A 21,168-nucleotide genomic window follows, 5' to 3' on the forward strand; every position below is an offset into this window, starting at 1 on the left:
CTACCCTCGCAATCCTGTAGGAAATAACATTTATGGCCAAGATGACTTGGTCATGGAATTGTGTGTAACATGAGATGTTGAATGAGTAAGTGAATCAGAAGAGGCAGTTAAGGGTTCATTGACGCCAGAGGCTCTTTATGCCAGGACATGAACACATGGCTTCTAAGGTTCTTTCAGATCATGTGGAAACAGCATTGAACTTCAGAAAGAATACTCATCTTTCCTTGTACATCTGGATTGAGCAAGGCAAGGTTTTTTCATGATCCGTGGGCCACAAGAGCCCTTCAGAACTTTGGAGGGGAAGTTACTGCTGCAAATTGTAGTGATGTTATTATTAGCTTAAAAATGACTTTTGAATGACTTATATTACAATGGAAATTCTTGTGTTAATGCATGTACCCTTTATCCTGCCCATGGCTCTGATCCTCTCATTACTCTGTTCAGAAACCCAGCTGTGAAGCACCATCTGTCAGCAACAGCAGCAGCTCTGTCTTTGTGTCGGCCGGCATCTGTGTTAACTCTTGCAGAACTGCGTAAAGGCCTATAAGTGGGTGTGTGACTGTGGGTGGGGGGAGCAGGCTCTGTCCTGGTGCCTTTAGTGAAATATTGCCTGCCCTTTTCCACTTGAAACCACCCATGCTGGGTACTAAGTGCTTGCTTTTTCACAAGCTGGGAGAGTTAGACTTCTTGCATTCAGTGATGCATTAAATCTTCCTTGCTAATCTTTCTTTTCTACCCATGATAATTCTGCCATACAATGAAACTTGAGCAAATGCTTGTGTGAGAGACTCAGGCTGGGATTTTCTGCTTTCTCTTTAATTCTGCAGAAAATGGTGTTAGAGTCTCTGCTGGGTTGAATAGTGTCCTCCTCCCCACCCGCTAATTCATGTCCTTCCTGGAACTTCAGAATGTGACCTTATTTGGAAATAGGGTTGTTGTAGATGTCATTAGTTAAGATGAGGGCATACTGAATAGAGTTACCCCCAATCCAGTGTGACTGGTGTCCTTATAAGAAGAGACACAAAGACACACAGAGGGAAGACAACCATATGATCATGGAAGCAGACACTGGAGTTATGTTGCCACAAGCCAGGGAGCACCAAGGATTATTGGAAACCACCAGAAATTAGGAGAGAGGCATGGAATGGATTCTTCCTAGAGCCCTTGGAGGAAGCATGGCCCTGTGATACCTTGCTTTCAGACTTTTAGCTTCCAAAATGGTGAGATAATAAAATTATGCTATTTTAAGCTACTCAGTTAGAGGTAATTTGTTATGGCAGCCCTAGGAAATGAATACAGAGTACTTTGCACTGTGGCACCCTGGGGAGCCCGTATGCAGTGTGGAAGTTCTTTTGCACGCTCTGCACACAGCCATTGTGTAAAGATCGTGTTTTAGGGGGGCACAGATTTCAGTGGTACCAGTAAGGAGGGGATGGTGCTTATTAGAAAATGTTGTGGGACCAGCGCTATTCTATTAAAATAAATTTCTGGTTTATTCACATAGTCACTTACTCTTATTTCAATTCATTTGTCCTAAGTGCCCACAATATAGCAAGCATAGTGCTGCTTTTGGGGATATAATAGCAAGGGACAAAAAGATACAGAACCTACCCTCGTAGAGTCGACCGTCAAATGGGGAAGAGAGGCATGATTGTTTTCAATCAAATTGAATATTTTTATCATTATTTTAAAAAAAGCAGTGACATTAAATATCAGTGAAATTTTGTGAATCAAACAGTACTTGGACCCTGCTCAACCCTTTGACCTTGGACACAGTTTACCTTTGAATCTCAAATCCCTCCTCCTCCCCCTGAAAAGAGGAAAAAAATACTTTAAGAAAAAGAAGAAAAAAGATCCAGTATTTGAGAATGTTACTTAGTGAGTCCATTGAGAAATGTAATTGTACAGCATTTGTTTCATTCTATTCATGTGTCTGTGGTTTATCTCCCAACCCAACATAAACTGTCTTGTTTTTTCTAGTGCTAATCATAATCCTTTGCATGCAATAGGTTTAGCATGTAGTTGTTGAATTAAATTGAATTATTGATTAAGAATATTATTAGGGAGAATGATTAATAGCTAATTTATTAATTATTCATCCTAGGTATGTATCATTCTAAGCAATTTATTTATTTATCTCATTTTTTTTTCTCATGGTACTTTTATGAGGCTATTTTTCCTATTACCCCATTTTACAGATGAAGAAACGGAGGTATTGAGAAAGTAAGGAATTTCCTCAAGTTCAGCCAGCTCGTTAGTAGCGAAGGCAGGATTCAGGCCCAAGCAGCTGACTTCTGGCTCCCTGCCTGCAGGGGGTGCTTGGGGCATTCTGCTGATTTTCCATCCTCCTGCTACGTCCCTGGGTCTAAGAGGGCTGTGTGGAAGTTACGTCCCTTTCTTCTTTTAATTATTAGTCATCACGGCCTCTAAGGTAACATAGGAAAGATTTTCTTTTTAAATTTCAATATATTTAGGGGGTACAAGGGCAATTTTGTTACGTGGATATATTGTATAGCAGTGAGATCTGGGCTTTTAGTGTACCTGTCACCCGGATAGTGCACATGGTACCCCATAGGTCATTCTTCACCCCTCGCACCACTTCCGGCCTCTCACCTTTGGAGTCTTCAGCGTCTGTTATTCTAGTCTGTATGACGGTGTGTTCCCCTGCTTAGCTCCCACTTGCAAGTGAGAATATGTGTTTTTTATTTTTTGTTCCTGAATTACTTCACTTAACATAATGGCTTCCAGTTCCATCCAAGTTGCTGCAAAAGACATAATTTCATTCTTTTTTGTGGCTGAGTAATATTCGAAGGTGTGTGTATATATATGTATGTATATATTAATATATCACAATTTTTTTTATCCACTCAGGATTGGTTTTAATTGAGGTTTTTGTGTAAGTAAACTCTGTTTTTCCACCACAAAAAAAGAGAGAGATGCTAGGATGTGCAATGATTGCTGATCTACTTAAATGATTTCTATTAATATTTAATTTTTTCCCTGCCCACCCTTTAGCTTCTAAACTAACACAATGTACATCATTAGATATCCTTCTGGGTCATATGTGGTTAAGGCAGGGGTTTCCATTTCATGGTTTTGCCTGCGTGGTTTTGAGTGGGAGAGTCCTTGCAGCACTATGTCACTTGAGGCTGCAGCTCTTGCCTTTCCTACTGAGAAAGTGGTAAGTCCCCATATGGGGGACAGGGGGAAGCCCCCAGGAGTCCCTTGGCTGTCGAGCTCCAGTCAAAGCCGCAAAGGCTGTTGAAGAGCAGAACTCTGCAGCAGGTGTGCAATACTCCATATCCGCTCCCTTAGCATCTGTGACATCTGCTGCGTGCTGTTCCGGATTTACTGTGGCTGGCAGCACTGGCCGTACAGCTCTGCCCAGAGGTAACACAATATTCTGTGGAGTCATTTCTTTATGTTCTACTCCCCTAAAGCCCTAGCTCTCTGCCCACCCAGCAGCTGCAGCAGGGTTGAAAAGGCCCCAGAGGACTTGCTGACTCAGCAGGGGGCCTGTCCCATTTCTCTTCTGGAACAACTGTGTGGGCTGTGTTCGTCTGCTCTAGCCACAGCACTCAGGATCTGATTTCGGCTGGAAACAACAACACTAGAAGTTCGAAAGTTAAAAACCACGAGTGGTCAAAAGCCAGCACCCTGTCCTTGCAGCACTGTTCCCAATAGCCAAAAGGTAGAAGCACCCGGTCTCAATCAACAGAGGAATGAATAAAGAAAACGTGATGTATGCACACAGGGGAGCACTATTCAGACACAAAAAGGAATGAAGGACTGATGTATGAAATACCGTGGGTGCACCTGGAAGACATCCTGCTAAATGAAATAAGTCAGACACAAAAGGACAAATACTGTATGATTCCACTTATATGAGAGATCTAGAATAGGCAAATTCATAGAGACCGAAAGCAGACTAGAGGTTAGCAGGGGCTGGGGGAGGGAGGAGAGGGGAGTTACTGCTTTAACGGTTACAGAGAATTTCTGTTTGGGGTGATGAAAACATTTTGGAAGTAGATTGTGGTGATGATTGCACACATTATGAACGTAATTAATGCTACTGACTTATACACTTACAATGGCTAAAATGGCAAATTTTATGTTATGTATATTTTACTACAATTTTTAAAAATCAAAAAAAGAAAACAAACAACAACAAAAAAACCCAGCACCCCAAACCAGGTCTTACTTTTGAATGGGGACTTCCATTTGTCACTTGACAATGAGGCAAATGCTGAAATGCGTCCTAGCTTTCTTAGGCTGGTCATAGAATCCATTAGAATGGCAGTTTCTTAGGGGAAGAGACCTTGTCCCAGGGCCAGCTCTGTGCCTTGGCATGATGTAGGTGCTCAGTTAACTCATCGCATTTGCTGCTACTCTCTGGATTGCTCCAGGTACAGACGTGGGTATCTTGCTCAGTGGCCCTGAGGTCACTTGTTAGGTAGTTTGGGAAACCAGAGTAAAGAAAGTACCAGTTAGGACATTAAATGACTTGAAAGGAAAAAAGAAAAGCGTGACTCTAACAGTTTCTCTTCTATTTCATTTTCTTTTGTGCTCTTTTCTTCCTTAGTCCTGCTTTTTAATCTTTGCAGGGTAGAAAACAGAATACCAGAAGCAAAAACAAAGGGCACCACCTAATGTTTTTTGCTTAGGATTCTGTTCCTCCTCCTTGCACCCTGCTTCAACGCCTCCAACCTTTGAAGCATCTATTTCATTGCTTTCCTTTGGCTTGAAAGAGCTAATACACTTTTACAATACATATTCAGTTTTCTTCCAAAAACTGATATGCTCCTGGGCCAGAGATTAAGCCAGATCATTCTTGGAGATAACTGATATTATTATTTTGTAGGTGCAGACATTTAAACCGTGGATCAAAGAAGATAGACTATCTTGAGATGACAGTCAGGAAAACAACAGTAAATTCAACACACACACATATGACCCTTTGGTCCCTTAATCTAATTCTAAGATATTGAAAAAAAAATTCTGTTTCATTTGGCATGGACATTTAATATTAAATCAGGTTCTCAGGATGCACCAGCGGCAGCTTGAAATCAGGGTAGCAGAGAGAAGCAGGAAATAAGGTGCCGAGGCCTCCATGTAGGTCCGTGTACTTGCGTGTGGATTTCATGTGAGAAGTCTGTGGCTGCAATCCATGTGACAAATGCAATGCGTGTGATTTGGAGTTGATACTGTGAATCAGTTTTGCGAGGGATTTCTTCGACTCTTAAGAATATTATAATAGAAATCATAGGGCCCCATTGGTTCTATTGCAACCTTCACCTGGCTTCTGTTATAATAAATCACAGTGGAAATTCTGTCTCGTTTTTAGTAGCTGCATTTGCAAAATGAGCCTGGGCACGAGGAATGAGAAGAAAGATGAAACTTAATTTTGCATTTTACATATGGGAATTTTTAAATTAAAAGAAACTTAAAATCCCTAATAGTATCCCCATTGAATGAACATTCCCTTTATTTTCAAACATTAGGAAAACCTGGCATACTCTAACAGGCAGCCCAAAGGAATGCTTGATTGGAATAAAAGACCAGCACATTCTTCTGCTAGCCTTCCTGGGTTAATAGAAGTTAATAGTGTGTTCCAGCTGACCAAAGTGATTGATCCACCAACTGATCTCTCTGTAGTGTCATTTAGACTTCTGTGTATATATTAACCTATCATAGATAACATTTACCAACCTCAGTGCATTAGTTTTCCCTTGCTTTGATGTTTATTTGTATTTGTTATCTAATTGTTTGTCCAATTTTCCTCATTTGGGTCTTCAGACTTCTTGGGAGGAAATTAAAGAAAGCGCAACATTTTACTTCACCAAATCCAATAGGCACAGTTCCGATGTGCTAATATCCCCTAATGAGAGGAGTTTTATTGGGGAGTTTTAATGGGAGTTTTAGCTGTTCGTCAAATAAATGTAAACTTTCATGTAGGTAAAACAGTTAGGACACAGAGCAGAATTTTTAACCTTGCTTATACTTGAAGGATTTTTCCTGGGTATATAAGGTATGTATAATTTAACTTATGTGCAATATAATAGTAAAATAATAATTATTTAAAATTTCATTTCTTGATTTCTGAAACAAATTGAACTGTGATTAATGGGTCAATATTACTAACTCATGGGGTGGGTTCTTATAGGTGCTGGAAACAGTTGAATGCTTCCCCTGCCATAGCTCATTTATATCTCATAGTAACCTTCCTCAAACCCTGCAGGGTGGGTACAATTCTCCCCATTTTTAGTAGCGGTAATAGGTAGTTGCATTTTGTTTGTTTGTGCTTATCTCCACTGTATGGATAAAGATAGGGCAGCTTATAGACTGTGAGCAATGTTCTCCTGGGCACATTGTTTGGGAGTGGTAGCTGTGGAATTTAAACTCTGGTGAGTCTGTCACTGTGATGGTTCATATTACCCATCAACTTGGCCAGGCTATAGTACCCAGTTATTTAGTCAAACACTAATCCAGATGTTGCTGTGAAGGTATATTTTAATGTGGTTAACATCTACAATCAGTTGACTTTAAGTAAAGGAGATTAACTTGATTATAATAATAATATGAGTACTGAGCTATAGAAATGATCTCTGAAAGTATGGTCTTCTATGCTTTATATGTAACAAGAGAAGACCCCATATAGCCAAAGCAACCTTAAGCAAAAAGAACAAATTGTGAGGCATCAGTTTGCCAGATTTCAAGGCATACTACAAGGCTATAGTAACTTTATTCATTAAATGCTCAGGTATTTTAAAATATTTTACTTATCAAAGGACACACATTTTCAGCAGGGAGTGTGTGATATTGTCTCCAGGGGGACAAAAATTGGTTCTTGGGAGCTGAAATATCTTAGCCCCAAGAACCAATTTATTAATATAAAGCATAGATATACACATAGCAGCACATAACAGATATATAGCATATTTGCTGTGTCACAATTTCATTGTGTAACTAGGAGGAAAAAAATCTTTAAACTTTCCTTGGGGGATATGATAATGAAAAAAAAGATGGAGAAATACTGTCATAGGGCATGATGACTATTTAATAAGAGGAAACAACTATTAATAAAGTAATAGAGTATAAAACACAACATATGCACTCAATGCTAGCTACTATTATAAATAATATTAATGATATTATTTGTTTCCTCAACCTTATTCTTCATAGACTAACATTTCTTAAATTACAGTTTGTGGCCTTCTGAGGGGTCTACACACATGTTCTCAGGCATGTCTGAGAATTTTCTCTGAAATCTGTTTTATTTTGTGCTTTCATTTTGATGGTAATCTTAGAAAATAATGAATACTATATACTAGTTCCCCTTTATAACAGAGTCCTGCGAGGAGATTTTCATTATCCAAGTTTCTCCCATCGTCTTTCAATGGTTTGGGCTGATAAGAAGCAAAAGAGCAGACTTAAAATGTAAATGATACAATCAGACCCAGAAAGCCCACCTGAATGTCCTCTTGTAGGAGGGAAGGGCTCCCTGAGTTTGAACAGAGGAAAGCTACGGGCAGGTTGACTTGTCATCTGGCCTGGGGTGACATGGGCATGCTAAAACCCAATAGCCTGTACTGTATTTAAGTTTTGAAAGCCAATTTAATCTCAGCAAAATAACATCAACTATCATGTTAAGTTAATGCTGTTAATTTGAATTTTATGGGTTTTATTGTTTTTGTGTTTAATTTGTTATTTTGTTTAGGTTTTATTGTTGAATAAGAGCTAAAGCATATGGAATTTATTTCTAGTTTTTCATTTGCGCATCACTAAGCAACAGTGTAATAAAAATAATTTAAGTCTATATATTGGTGTTGCACAATAATGTTTTTTGTCCTATTAAAGGGAATGTTTGCATTACTCAGGTTGCAGGAGTAAAGTAATGGACTTACAGAATTGTAGACTGTTTGAGCTGCTAGGAATCACTTAATCCAACCACCTCCCCTACCAGATGTAGACACCAAGCCTCTAGGGGAGAAGGTCAAGGTCAAAAAGCAAGGGAGTGGTAGACTGAGATCAGAGAGCAGATGGAGATGTACTTTTAACTAGGTACCTGGTCCACCGTGTCAATCCACCCCCAAAGGTAAAGCTTGGCAGGTAGATGGCAACCACTGACAGACCACAAAGGCCAGCTGGGCACAAACTAATGGAGAGTTACTGCACTGTCTTGGCTAACTCTGAGGATGGAGAATGTGAAATGGGCAGGGACCATGGGAATGACAGCTTTGTGTTAGAGCCTTAAATCACAGTGAGCAATGTGCAATCGTGAGAGGAGATGGCAACCATTTGTCTTCCCTGCTCAGATGATATTACCCATGAGCTTGGCCTGTTCCATGACTTTTAACATCTTTCAACATAGCAAACAAAGCTCTCAAGCTCTTTAAGCCCATTTTTGCTTTTCTACCCTGTATGAATTTAGACTATAAGCTTATTCCATCCATCTGGGGTCTTGTGCTGTATTTTTCCATTTGGGCTGCTATGACACAATACCTTAGACTGGGTAACTTGTATACAATAGAAATTTATTTCTCACAGTTCTGGAGGCTGGGAAGTCCAAGAGCAGGGTGCCTGCAGGTTTAGTTTCTGGTGAGGCCCACTTCCTAGTTCATAAACGGCCATCCTCACATGGTGTCAGTGGGTCAGGGAGCTCTCTGAGTGAGTTTTTTTTCTTAAGGGCACTAATCCCATTCATGAGGGCTCAACCTTCATGACCTAATCACCTCCCAGAGGCCCCACCTCCAATACCATCACCTTGGGGGTTAGGATTTCAACATATGAATTTTGGGGGGACATGAACATTCATTTCATTGCATATTCCATTGGGCAGAAAAGACTATTGGAAAACAGTGTTTCTCAGCTGCATGTAAGAGTTTTGATCATAACTTGCAGCGTGAAGAAAAGAATTCATCTGTGATATAATTAGTTGGTTGTTAGCCATAGTTTTCTATTGCTGCTCACAAAATTACCACAAATTTAGCAGCTTAACATAAGATACATTTATTTTCTCATAGTTTTCTTGGGTCAGAATTTTAACATGCATTAGCTGGATATTTTATTCAGGGTCTCACAACACTGCAATTAAGGCATTGGCCAGGGCTGGGCTCATCTGTGATGCTTGGGGTCCTCTTCCATGCTCACCTGGTTGCTGGCAGAACTCATCTCCTTGCAGCTGTAGAACTCATGGTGGCTTGCTCCTTCAAGGTCAGCAGGAAGAGTCTCTCTCCTTTAGGCTCTCTTTTAAAATACTCACCTAATTAGGTCAGGCCCATCCATAATAATCTCCCTGTTGATTAATTAAATCAACTCCTAGGAGAATGTTTAGCAATGTGAACGTATATGATTATATGAAAGGTTAGAAGAGTAGAAACTCAGTCCTGAGCTAAGTTTATTTAGAGCAGGGATTCTCAACTTTCATACTATTGATGTTTGGGTTGGATAATTCTTTCTTGTGGGGGCTGTTCTATGCATTCTAAAATATTTACCAACAGCTTGGCCTCTACCTACTAGATGCCAGTATCACCCTCTGTCTCAGTTGTGACAACCAAAAATGATACCAGACATTGCCAAGTGTCCCCTTGGACAGAGAAATCATTCCCAGTTGAGAATCATTGTGTTAGAAAAATGCAGGGTTTTTTGGTTTGTTTTGTTTTTGAAGACAGACCTATTGAAACAGGGCATTTGTTTTCCTTAAGGTTATGTAGCTATTTGGAGCCAGTAGACTCTTGCTTCAATGATTAGTCCTCATTCTTATATTTGCTTATTTCCTTTACTGAGAAATGCATAATTTATAGTTGCAAATAAAAAATTAATGCAGGAGATGTGTTCCCCACATGTACTTTTGGATTCACGTGTATGCCAAAATGAGATTACATTATCATATTTGACTATGTTTTATAATCTTGTCTGAGTTTATAGTCAAGCCATATTAAAGCAGGGCTTTCGTTCTCCTATAACATGGATCAGATATTTCCCAAAAGATATTTAATGCATAAGGCAAAAAACTTAATGAACTCCATGCTTTGTATTATAGCTCCTTTCTTGGAAACAAGAGATATGGCTTGGTATGGGACTGAGTGGAAGGCAAGGTCCAGTTCTGAAATTATAAAACTCAAAAGTGGCTCATTCCTGTTTTCTCCAGGCAAAGGCAGCTCAAGCATCTCATCCGACGTGAGTTCAAGTACAGATCATACGCCGACCAAAGCCCAGAAGAATGTGGCTACCAGTGAAGGTAGGCATCTGGTCTTCATTATCTCTCACCTTCTCTGCACAGGGCTGGCTATTTTTGGAAGACAAATAAAATGTGGGAGTGTTAGTTCTATACTACTGAGTGGGAACATATGAGATTCTTAAACATGAGGAGGCAAGGAGTCTCCCTCTTTTCTTTTTTGTTGCACTGCACTTACTGTGTGTGAAAGTTGATTTGACCAGATTGTGTCTCAATTCTCAGGCAAATGCTGTTATTTTGTGAAAATAGAGTAGGTTGACTTAAAGGAAGCCTTTATGATATTACATACCTTGTCTTTCAGTATGGAAAACAATGATTATAAAATCCTTGTGTTGCAGTTGACTATTCCTGCAAAAACTTTCAAAATAGGTATACCTGGAATTCAGGAATTTGACAGTTGGAATGTCATAGTCATGTCATTTGTACAACTTTAATTTGATCTCCAACATTTGACATAGGGAAAGGAGAGTTTCTTTGGTTATTTGAAGAATAAATGAAAAGTCCTCCCTATCAGGACAAAGATTGGTGACATTTATATTCTTGATGAAAACTTTGACTATATGTGGTAATACATGTTGGAATTCAGCAGCTTCCCAATAGTGGAGAAGCTTTTGAGTTATTACTTGAGTGTGGAATTATTGTTCCTATGGTAGTTATTTAGTGGAAAGTTAACCCAGTGATAGAGTTGGCTCCTTCTATTTTAATGTTAAACCACAATTAAGCAACTTCATTTTGAAGATGAGTTCCTTTTGAACTAATTGTTGTATTAAGGTCCAGCATAAACATCAATGCCATTTGTAATGACAGACTCTGAGCTCTTAGCTGATTTCGATGACATTGTATAGATCCTACGTTCCTAAAGTGTGCAGGATGTTGTGGAAGCACATTTCCAGTTTTTGTTTCTGAGACTTTATTTCTGCTGCTCCTAATACTGGGAAGCAAACTCAAGGGCTGATGTTGGCCATCGAGGTTCTTTGATTGGTCTTGGTCTGTATTGCAATTTATATGTTAATGATGATGGTTTGCTTCTGCTGGTAGATATCTTCTTTTTGGATATTTTTTGACTTGGTGTGTTTCAAGTAGCACAAATTATATTCTCTGGGTTAAATCTCCCCAGAACAATATATAAATAGCTTTTAAAGTGGATTCTGTTCTCCTCTGTTTAAAGCCTTAACATCATTTTCTGTATTTTCACCAACATTGTAAGGCAGGCAGTTGGAGTATTCTCTTCAGTGCTGTGAAGTAATCCACTTTTACTTTTCTGCCTGTTAATTCAAATATGGGCATTGGATCAATGTTAAAATGCAGTTAAGGTAATGGGCAAACATGGTTAATTGATTCTAGACATTTGCTTTCAAGGCTTCCATTCTTAGGAGCCAGAGTGGAAATCACTTCAATTTAATTCAGTGTGATCCTCTCTAGTCAGAAATCTGTTTCTTAAGATTATCACTTCTTTCCACCATTATTTCACAGTTACTCCTGTCACCATAATTTGTCTAATTTGAGTGATCATGAAAATAGAAATTTAAGAGTATGTTAAATAATCTCTGTGTTTTAAGTTCTCTTATTATTTTTTCTCCTTTTCAAAAATAGAAAATACAAAACTCCACGTGCTGTGTTGTAAGAGTTGGGGGAAGGGACTATGGCACTTCAGGCATTTAAAAATGTCTGCTTTTTATGCTTCAAAAAAACTCTATAGGGACTTTAAGTTTTCATTTTCTTTTGCCTTTCCCTTATGAGGAAGTGCAGGCCCAACCAATGTTTTATATATTTTGTCACAAGGTATTTTCTGTCATTCTGAGGGTAGAATCAGGGGAGAAGAATAGGAAAATGTGATGCTCATATGAAACAGGATTTTCACCAACTGGGCTCAATTAGAATGGAATTTCTTTCCAGCTATTAAGTGCAAGAACCTTGTCCCTATGAAAGATGCTGTCCATTTCCTTGCATAACTGAATAATTTAAAAGAATGTGTTAAGTTTTGTGATTTGGGTGTATGAATCCATTTTGCTACAATTTTTTTTTAATCAGTGAAAATTTAAAATGTTAAAAAAATAAATTAGTTACATTAAAATGCATTTCACGGCTGTTTGCAGGGATAATTGGTCTCATCTCGTCAGGCTGGTTTTTCAGGATGGAGCCAGAGTATCCAGTGCTAATTTTCTCCACATATAGGACACAGAGTTTTGGTCCACCTCTCAGGATGAGTGCTTAGGGCGGCACGTTCTCTGGCTTCCACGGGGCACATTTACCCTGTGGCACTGTGAGTTTCTTCTCTGCTAGAAAACACCTTGGTAACCACTAGATACCACACGCTGACAAAGAAACAGAAGGCAAACACTGACTTCTTAGCAGCCTACACCGGAGCCAATTTAAAAATGTGTCTCTGATTCTCTTCCTACTGTTTTTTAGAACTATGCTTAACCTTTGATGTTAGGAAACCATTGGGTGAATGGTGTCATTGGCTTTCCAGAATTTGTTTGATTATGGTTATTTCCTTCAGTTCCCTGACCCTCTCACGGTTTTTCCCCTCTGAATTCATCAATGTCACCTTCAGGGAGCACAGGCGGAATCCTCAGCATAAAAGCCTGAGTGATGTTGATTTCTAAAAATGATACATATTGTGAAGGATAACGTTCGGTTTTCCTGCAGCCCTTGAAAATTGTGGCCATCCCTGTAATAGCTGGGTTGGAAGCATTTTGCAGTAGTGTTGGGCTTCTCCCTGATGGGATGGAGAGGGTACTACACTGGGTCCTTAGTTGGTGGTGTGTGTGCATGTGTGTGCATGTGTGTGCATGTGTGTGCATGTGTGTGCATGTGTGTCTGACCTCTACATGGTAGCTAATTGCACAGGCATTGTCCCTTACTAGGAAACACATAGGTAACCACCCCATGCAATGGACACTGGTAAATAAAGTGAGGACATCGGGATAGAGAGAAAGAAAAGGTATTCACATCACCTGCACATAACCTGGGCTGGGGATGGGAATGGGAATTAATTGTAAATGGACATAAAAGGAATCTTACTGGGAAGATGACAATGTTCTGAAGTTGGAGAGTGATGATAGTTGCACAACTCAGTAAATTTACTAAAAAGCATTGAATTGTGCGCATAAAAAGAGTGTTGAGAGAGCTGCTGCATCTGCGTGATCTTCAGACCTATATCTGTAAGTCAGCATAAACTGTTGTTTGAAAATGCTATTTCACGACTCTGGGGGGAGATTGTGACCAGTGGCCAGCAGACCTGCTTGGAGTGGGAGGCTTGGCCAGTGCAGAGCTCAGGGCTGCCGGCCCCAAAGCTTCTCCTCAGATGCTCCAGCTGTGGGGCCAGAACTGGCCTGAGTGTGATCAAAGCGAGTCCCTGGGCTAGTGTTCCCAGTCCAGCATGTCCTGCCCAATTAGAACTAACTCATCATAGTACATATGAAGTTTTGGAAGTTATGAGAGATTATAAACTTAAAGGTTGCCCAAACATTACTTTTTCTCTTAGCTTTTACCCTGGATAGTCTCTTACCACAGCTCAGCTCAGATTTTATGTGTTCTAGCACCCAACCCTAATGGTAAAGACATCACATTTATCCCCTCCAGCAAGTCTGTTTCTTTGCTAAAGACTTATGACCTTTCTGTCTATCCATTGTTCTGGCTAATCTCCTCTGGGTCATGAGGCTGTTCCTCTAGGCACAGTGGGCACAAGATGGTGATACAATTTGGTTTTAATCCACCAGACAATGGCATTTTTGACCCACTGGGAGAGTTCTGTTCCAAAGTCTCATGCAAAAGTTTAATGTATCTTAATTTTGTGACTCTAAAGCCACACCCCTTGTAAGGAATTGGCAGCCAGCAGGACTTTCTCCTTGATAAGTGGTATAGACTTTCTTTATAGCTCGTTAGATTTCTTGTGACAGTTTAAGTTTCTGATTTCCTGACACTGTAGGGGATTTGGGTTCAAGTGTAGAAGGCTGGAAATTTTCCATTTTTCCCAACATAATCTGCATTCCAACATTGTAAGACACAGCTTAATTCTTTCCAGTTGTGTTGCTATTCTTTCTCTTTGACTTTTTGTCTTTCTCATTCATGGGGTATTGTCTCCTGTACTGGAAAGAATGGCCTTTGACCTTCAGCTATGAAAGTCATGTCCAGCCTGTGATTGCAGGAGAAGACACAGCAGCCAACCCTTAGCAGCATTAGTTGGATTGGGTTAGATCATGAAGGAGCTTCCTAGAAATAGTAAGCTGAGCTTTGGCTTCTTTTGTAGAAGCAAAAGGTATGGAGATGTGGCTCTTGGTATGGCTCAGCCTTCTCTGGAGCTAAGGGAAAGTGAAGCTGTTAGTTCAAGGTCAAATTTAATTGGCTGATGAAGAGTCAGCTGCATCCAACTGACCTTTAAACATACTCAAATCCAGATATCACACTCACTGACAGCAAGATTTATGGATGTGAGAGCTGGTTCCTAAATATTGGTTATCAAGCCAGACAACCATGTAATCATAGGATTTTCAGAGCTCCAAAAGGTCTTGCCAATTTTCTGATCTAATATACCCATTTTACAAAGAAATACCTGTGACACAGAGAAATGAAAAGATTTACTTATGATTAGACACCTAATAAATTGCCAAGCAGAAGTTTTTGTTTATTTCTTTTGTAAGTTATATTTAACAGCTTTGTTGATGAAACTCATACCATGTAATTCACTTATTGAAAGTATATAATTCGATGACTTTTAATATATTCACAAAGTTACACTGTAATCAACATAATCAATTTTAGAATGTTTTCATTACCCCTCACAAAAACCCTGTACCCGTTAGTAATCACTCCCTATGCTCCACTGATTCTACCCTCAGCTCAAAGCAGTCACTAACCTACTGTCTTTCCCTGTAGATTTGACTATCATGGACATTTCATGCAAATGGAATCATATAATATGTGTTTTTTTGTTCTGGTCAAGCGGGAGTTTGTTGCAGTATTGGTTTAGTGTGAGATGGTCAAATTAGAAGAAAAAATATAACCTTTAAAAAAGCTGTTTCCTTTTGTACGTGAAACTATTTAATTCTCTTTTGTATGCTTGATTTCTAGCCTATATACTTTGAGCTGGCTACAGGGCTATTCAGAAGGTTTCAGAGAGGTTGTTGAACCCAATCATTTGGTCCAAAATCATTACTTCCAGTAGGAGGAAAAATGTGTTTCAAAGGTAAAAGGTTCTTACCCTGCTTGAATAGATCAGCTTGTTACCTGGAGATGGAAACATTACCTTTAAGGCAGCTCATGATTTTATAGTAGCCTTTCAATAGATTCACTTAATATCGATTTGTGAAATTGCCTGCTTAATTAACTCCTTGAAAGAAGGTCATTTTAAGTGTTTCATTGGAAGCATGTGAAACTTAGTTGATTTATAAAGAATTGGTGGTGCTGTTCTTTCCATGGAATCTAAAATCACCGGTTTATTTATACAGTCATGGGTTCGCATGCCTTCAGTGCTCAAATTAGATTAATTCTAAATAGAGTTATTTTGAAAATGCCCAGGCATCTGGCTTTGTTTTTAATTGTTTTTGTCTTCCTTGTATTGTCTTCTTTCTATTTCTCCTTGAGTATATTCTTCAAACAAAATTGACATGAATCACCCAGGAAAGGAAAGATGATGCTTTTAACTCAAGGTGAATTCTGCTTCCCAGAAAGCTTATTTTACTACCTAACAAATTCAACAAACATTTTGGAGGCCCTTATTATTTCAGGCTTTGACTAGTCCTTTCATAAGTGTTACTGCATTCAACTTTGTTTTATTGTCATACTTCTCCTGAGAAGAAGGCATATGTGTTTTCATTTAGCAGGTGAAACAGGGAAACCCAGAAAGGATCAGTGTGGCCCTAAGTCAAATAAAATTAGTCAGTGGCAGAGATGGGCTATGAACCTTGATTTCTAAGATTTATTCTTAATCTTTGTTTCATAATTGTCAGACAAAACTGCTGAGAATGTCACGTTAATCAGTTTTTATAAGTTTCTATCAACATATATTTTGAAAGTACTTATTTTTTCCAATTACATATACTTTAGACCCGATATCATGATTAACTTAAGTATTAATTTCAAATACTAAGTCTGTCTGGTGCAGTATGTTAAGGACACAGTTATGATGACCTGCAAACTAACCCTTCAACCGTTCAGTACAAAAGCAGCTTGAAATATTGACTGTTGCCTTCTATAACTGCCTTAGTCCATTTAGTGTTGCTATCACAGAATATCTGAGACTGGGTAATTTGTAAAAAACAAAGAGATTTATTTAGCTCATGACTCTGGTGGCACAAATGTCCAAGATTGAATGGAAGCTGTGTCTGGTGAGGGCCTTAGGATGCTTCAACTCATGGCAGAAAGTGAAAGGGGAGCGGGCGTGTGCAAAGAGAGTACTTACTTTTTCCAATTTCGATTTCTAATTGTGTCTAAATTGCCAATAGTAGACATGTAAGCACTTTGATGATTCATGTATCATCTATAAATTGACTTTAAATCCTTAGTTATTGCTATGGCTTGGATGTGGTTTATCCCCTCCAAAACTCCTGTTAAATTTTGATCCCCAGTGTGGAAGTGTTAGGAGGTTGGGCTGAGTGGGATGTATTTGGGTCATGGGTGGATTCCTCAGGAATAGGTTAATGCCCTCCTATGAAGGTGAGTTCTCTTTAAAATGGATCTTTTACTGCCCCTAAAGAGTGGGTGGTAAAAAAAAGAGTCTGGGATCCTTGGTCGCTTTATTTTGCTTCCTCTCTTGCCATGTGATCTCTTTGCAGTCTACTGTAATCAATAGAAACTCAATCTATGATACAAGAGAAAATAAAGTTAAAAACATATAACATAGGAATAGGAATAAAAAGTAAAGAACTAGAGAAAGAAAATGATGCTGAAGAAATCTTTTTAAAAATAGTTCTAAAATGACATCTATCCAGATTGGAAGGTTGGGTAGGGGGCCTTCAGGGGAGGGAGACATTGTGAAATCAGAAATGTGGTGTTATGAACTTTTAATCTGTACATGTGGAAGGTGATGACTGATTATTATAAAGATTTGGTTTTGCCTTTAAAAATTAAATATTAAACTTAACTATCTTTGAAATTGTCAGTATCATTTAGGAGAACTTTGAGAGACTTTATTGAAGCTTAATGTGTTTTGGTAATTCAATTAGCAATTCACTGCTTCATGAGCAAGTTTCTTTTATTATTTAAGCTACTGCCTAGTTGTAACTTAGGTGACCTTTGAAAAACTACACCAATTACATCTGAAGATTCGAGCATGTTATCAATTCAATGTGCCCAATTTAATAAAGAAGTCAAATTTGCATTCAAGTATTCATTAAGCAATGGAAAGCTCATCAACTCAGCATCCACGGAATTGGTATGTTAAGTCTTGAAATGGGGAATAAAATCCTAAATGTCATCTCAGACTCAAGAACTAAGTTTAATTTCTTGAGGGAATTATCTTCCAAAATGGATCATCCAGAATGGCCAAAATGTTATATAGTCTTGAAGGAAATTAGGTTTCTCTGTGCGTGTGTGTGTGTGTGTGTGTGTGTGTGCGCGTGCACACACACGCACACACGCACATTTAAGGACATCTTAAAGTAATATTTAAGTGAGACTTTCAGAGTCTCATGGTGCCTTTATGCAGAGTTGGGAGAAAGACAATTTGATCTTTAATATTCTAATTCTATGTCCAAAACAATTGTGCATTTGTTTCTTTCAAAAGAAAGGTTGCCATTTACAGAAAAGCAGTCAGTAAGTAATTGATATATTTCAGCCATAGAGTTTCTGGTTCATCTATGTGCAACTAAATGCATTTCCAATTAAGGCTTGGATCACTCCTAAGATTTCTTATCAGTAATTTGAGTCACTTAATTCAATGGGAACTTATTAAAGGATGGAGTCTAAGTTGAAATATATTTATTTAGACACTGGGATACAAATTATGGCAGTCAGAGGTAACAAACTGGTAGCATAGAGGATGATTCCTCCCCTCAGATGTGTTTTCTTCTCCCTGAAGAATTTTCAGAGATAATTTTGGGCTGAGGTATGCATCCCACCATACCTCAGAATCCCCATCATTCCCGATTGTCTGAAACAAGCATCCTTTGCAATATTTCTGTTAGCTATTTGGCTTCTGAAGGAATTTGATTTTATTGGCAAGATCCATTACTTTCAGAACCGTAGCAATTACTGGGCAGGGGGTGAACACTTTCAAAGCAGATGAATAGTAATTCATGGAGGAATAGGGTTGTGTCCTAACGAGTTGTCTAAAGAAGAGCCATGGTTGGAGAAGAAGTGGGTGAGTGTCGGTTGCTGGGGTTTGGAAGACCTCATGGAAGCCTGGCTTTGGCTGTGTCAGTGGCACGTGGAAGGATGGAGAGGAAGACAGAGTGTGATGTGTCAGGGTGTGAAGAGCTGGGAAAAGTCCACTGCATCCATGTGGGGAAAAGTGGAGGCTTCTAAACAGACCCTTCCCTGGCAACATTGAATAGGTTCACAAAGGGCTTTAAAAATACAATCTTTAACTAAAATCTTTAGTTATGGGGTGTGTGGCTGCACGTTCTTTGTGCTGGGGTTTCAGTGGATCCCATATACTCGGTGATGTCAGTGATAAATAGGCCACTGTGCACAGTAAAGAGGGAATATAGAGGAGATTGGGGACCAGCATTTTAGGACAAATAATCTGATATTGGAAATACTTGACCTTTATAGTCATGGACACAGCCTGACCTTAACAATTAGGTTAACATGTCTGTTTACTTCCTCTTTGACTAGGAAATAACTTCCTGAGGATAAACTAACTTCCTCAGGAAGTCCCTGACTTTCCAAGGCTGTTAGACTAATTAAGAAATGAGCAGAGAAAAGCACTTTGGTTGTAAAGGGCGTTCCTATGCACCTTATATACTTAAAAAACATAGAATGTCCATACCATGGATATATAAGTAGTTTAGAAATTATTTGTAAATTATTTAGAGATGATTGAAGAATTGTTATGAGGAGTAAAGGGTATGGAAAGTAGGTAGCAACACAGGAAATAATTAGAAATATAACCAAGAAACTTGCTGCTGTTTATAACTGCTACTGTTTTCAAAGTTGGGGTGGGGCACCTGGTACACTGAGGGACACTTATTCTTCTAAAGAACTGGACGTGTTTGGGTATGTGAATTTTTAGATGTGGGCTGTAGAAAACCAGATTCCTCTGTACAGTAGCGAGATTCTGAGCTGCAAAGGAAGAATGCACAGGAGATATCCAGGAGCGTGAAGGAGGAGATGGACCCACAAAAGATGGGATGATGGAGTGAGGGGAGTATGTCCAACATCTTGGGGGTTGCAGCCCCCAAGGTGCCACATTCCTGCATCGCTGAAAATCTTTAGTCAAATCTCTGATGGGCTTGGATTTCCTGTGGAAATCCGTGAAGGACTGGATTTTGAGACTGTCACCTGCGTTTTGTGTAGTCACCTGACTTACCCAGACATAGCTAAAGCCAATTTCTGAAGAATCCATCTATTAACACTCCCTTATTATTACAATGTGCACAAATTCAAGCATTCTATTATGCTTATCTTCCATAATATATGACAGTATTTTATATAGCATATATTTATGCAATTTATATTAATTGTTCTCTTTTGAGAATAATTTTGAACTTACATTTTTCACATTATTAATAATTGCTATTATTTTAGATGCTTAACTTTTTAGGATTTCTTCTGTGGAAAACTTTTAAGCCTCTCCTCAGTACTTCTAGTGCTTTCTTTTCTCCTGTAAAACCACTGTTGGTTTTGGCCACAAAATAATGCTCTGGACCCACTTTGGTTATTTTTTTCCTGCACAAGTCACAGAATCAGTCATGCCTCCAAATAGTCTGGGTTCTTTTCATAGAAAAATATATTTGAAACATAAATCTGGGAATCAAGCACTGGGTTCTTGCAGCTGTAGACTCACTTTTAGCAGGGTTAGAGCTGGAAAAAATGTGTTTATTTAAGGTAGCAGTACACATTGATTTGATCAATTTATAATATTGGCTATTACAGATTCTTGTATGATACCTATATTCTTTTATTATGAAGTTGCATTGGCCACAAGGCTTTATACTACTCAACAATGAAACAATAACTTGTGTTGATCTGTAAATATGACCAGACATGCGTGATTCACAACAGTGATACTAATAGGCTACATCCCAATTAAGAGAGCCACTGCATGAGAGTTTTGTGCACACTTTCAATTGATACTTCTGTGGTATCATTTCTGCACTTGGTTGAACTTTTTGAGGAAGGAACTGTGTTTTATCCAGCTCTGTAAACTCAGTGACTCCCAAAATATTTGACATTTAATAAACTTTGGCAAATGTTTATTAAATGAATGAATATGTTCTTTTTCAATATTTTAAGAAAGAATAGCTCTTAACTTTTCCAACTATAGTCATAAAGACTGATTAACTTTCCCAACCCTAGCCATAAAGACTATGACCTCAAAAGCTATGCAAAATCAAGATAATATGTGACACGTGTTGTTACTTTTTACAAAAAAAGATTAATGGTACTGTTTATGGAAAGTTGAAGTACATCATGGGACTATTTGACAATGATTTGCTTTGATTTGCCTTTTGTGTTAAGAAAATAACTTCTTAAGCAGAATAGATACTTTGAAAGGAAAATGGAACAAAAGGATAATATCTCTAGTTTCTGTGTTTTCATTTATTTAATAAATTTTAGCCCCAAAAGTTATTTGTTGTCTATGAATACTATATAAATAACCACTTTCTCTCAGAAATATTTTTAACATTCTAGATCACCAAATGAGATGAATTTAGAAATCTAAAATTCTAAGGCTGTTTAATCTTCCCACCCCAATTTTAAGGACAGAAAAAAAATGTTTTGTCTCTCACCAATTTAATTTTATTAAATCCTTTTTCAATCTC

General features: G+C 38.5%; 1 protein-coding gene across 1 annotated transcript in view; it reads left to right on the forward strand.

Annotated features, from left to right (window-relative positions):
- Positions 1 to 21,168, forward strand: part of FBXL7 (F-box and leucine rich repeat protein 7) — a 354,253-nt gene that overhangs the window by 89,450 nt on the left and 243,635 nt on the right. Inside the window, exon 2 of the mRNA XM_045566267.1 lies at positions 10,151 to 10,240. Within this exon, the coding sequence (XP_045422223.1) occupies positions 10,151 to 10,240 (90 nt within the window). The remainder of the gene's footprint in view (positions 1 to 10,150; positions 10,241 to 21,168) is intronic.

This window comes from Lemur catta, chromosome 12 (genome assembly GCF_020740605.2).
Source record: "Lemur catta isolate mLemCat1 chromosome 12, mLemCat1.pri, whole genome shotgun sequence".
NCBI classification, from domain to species: domain Eukaryota; kingdom Metazoa; phylum Chordata; class Mammalia; order Primates; family Lemuridae; genus Lemur; species Lemur catta.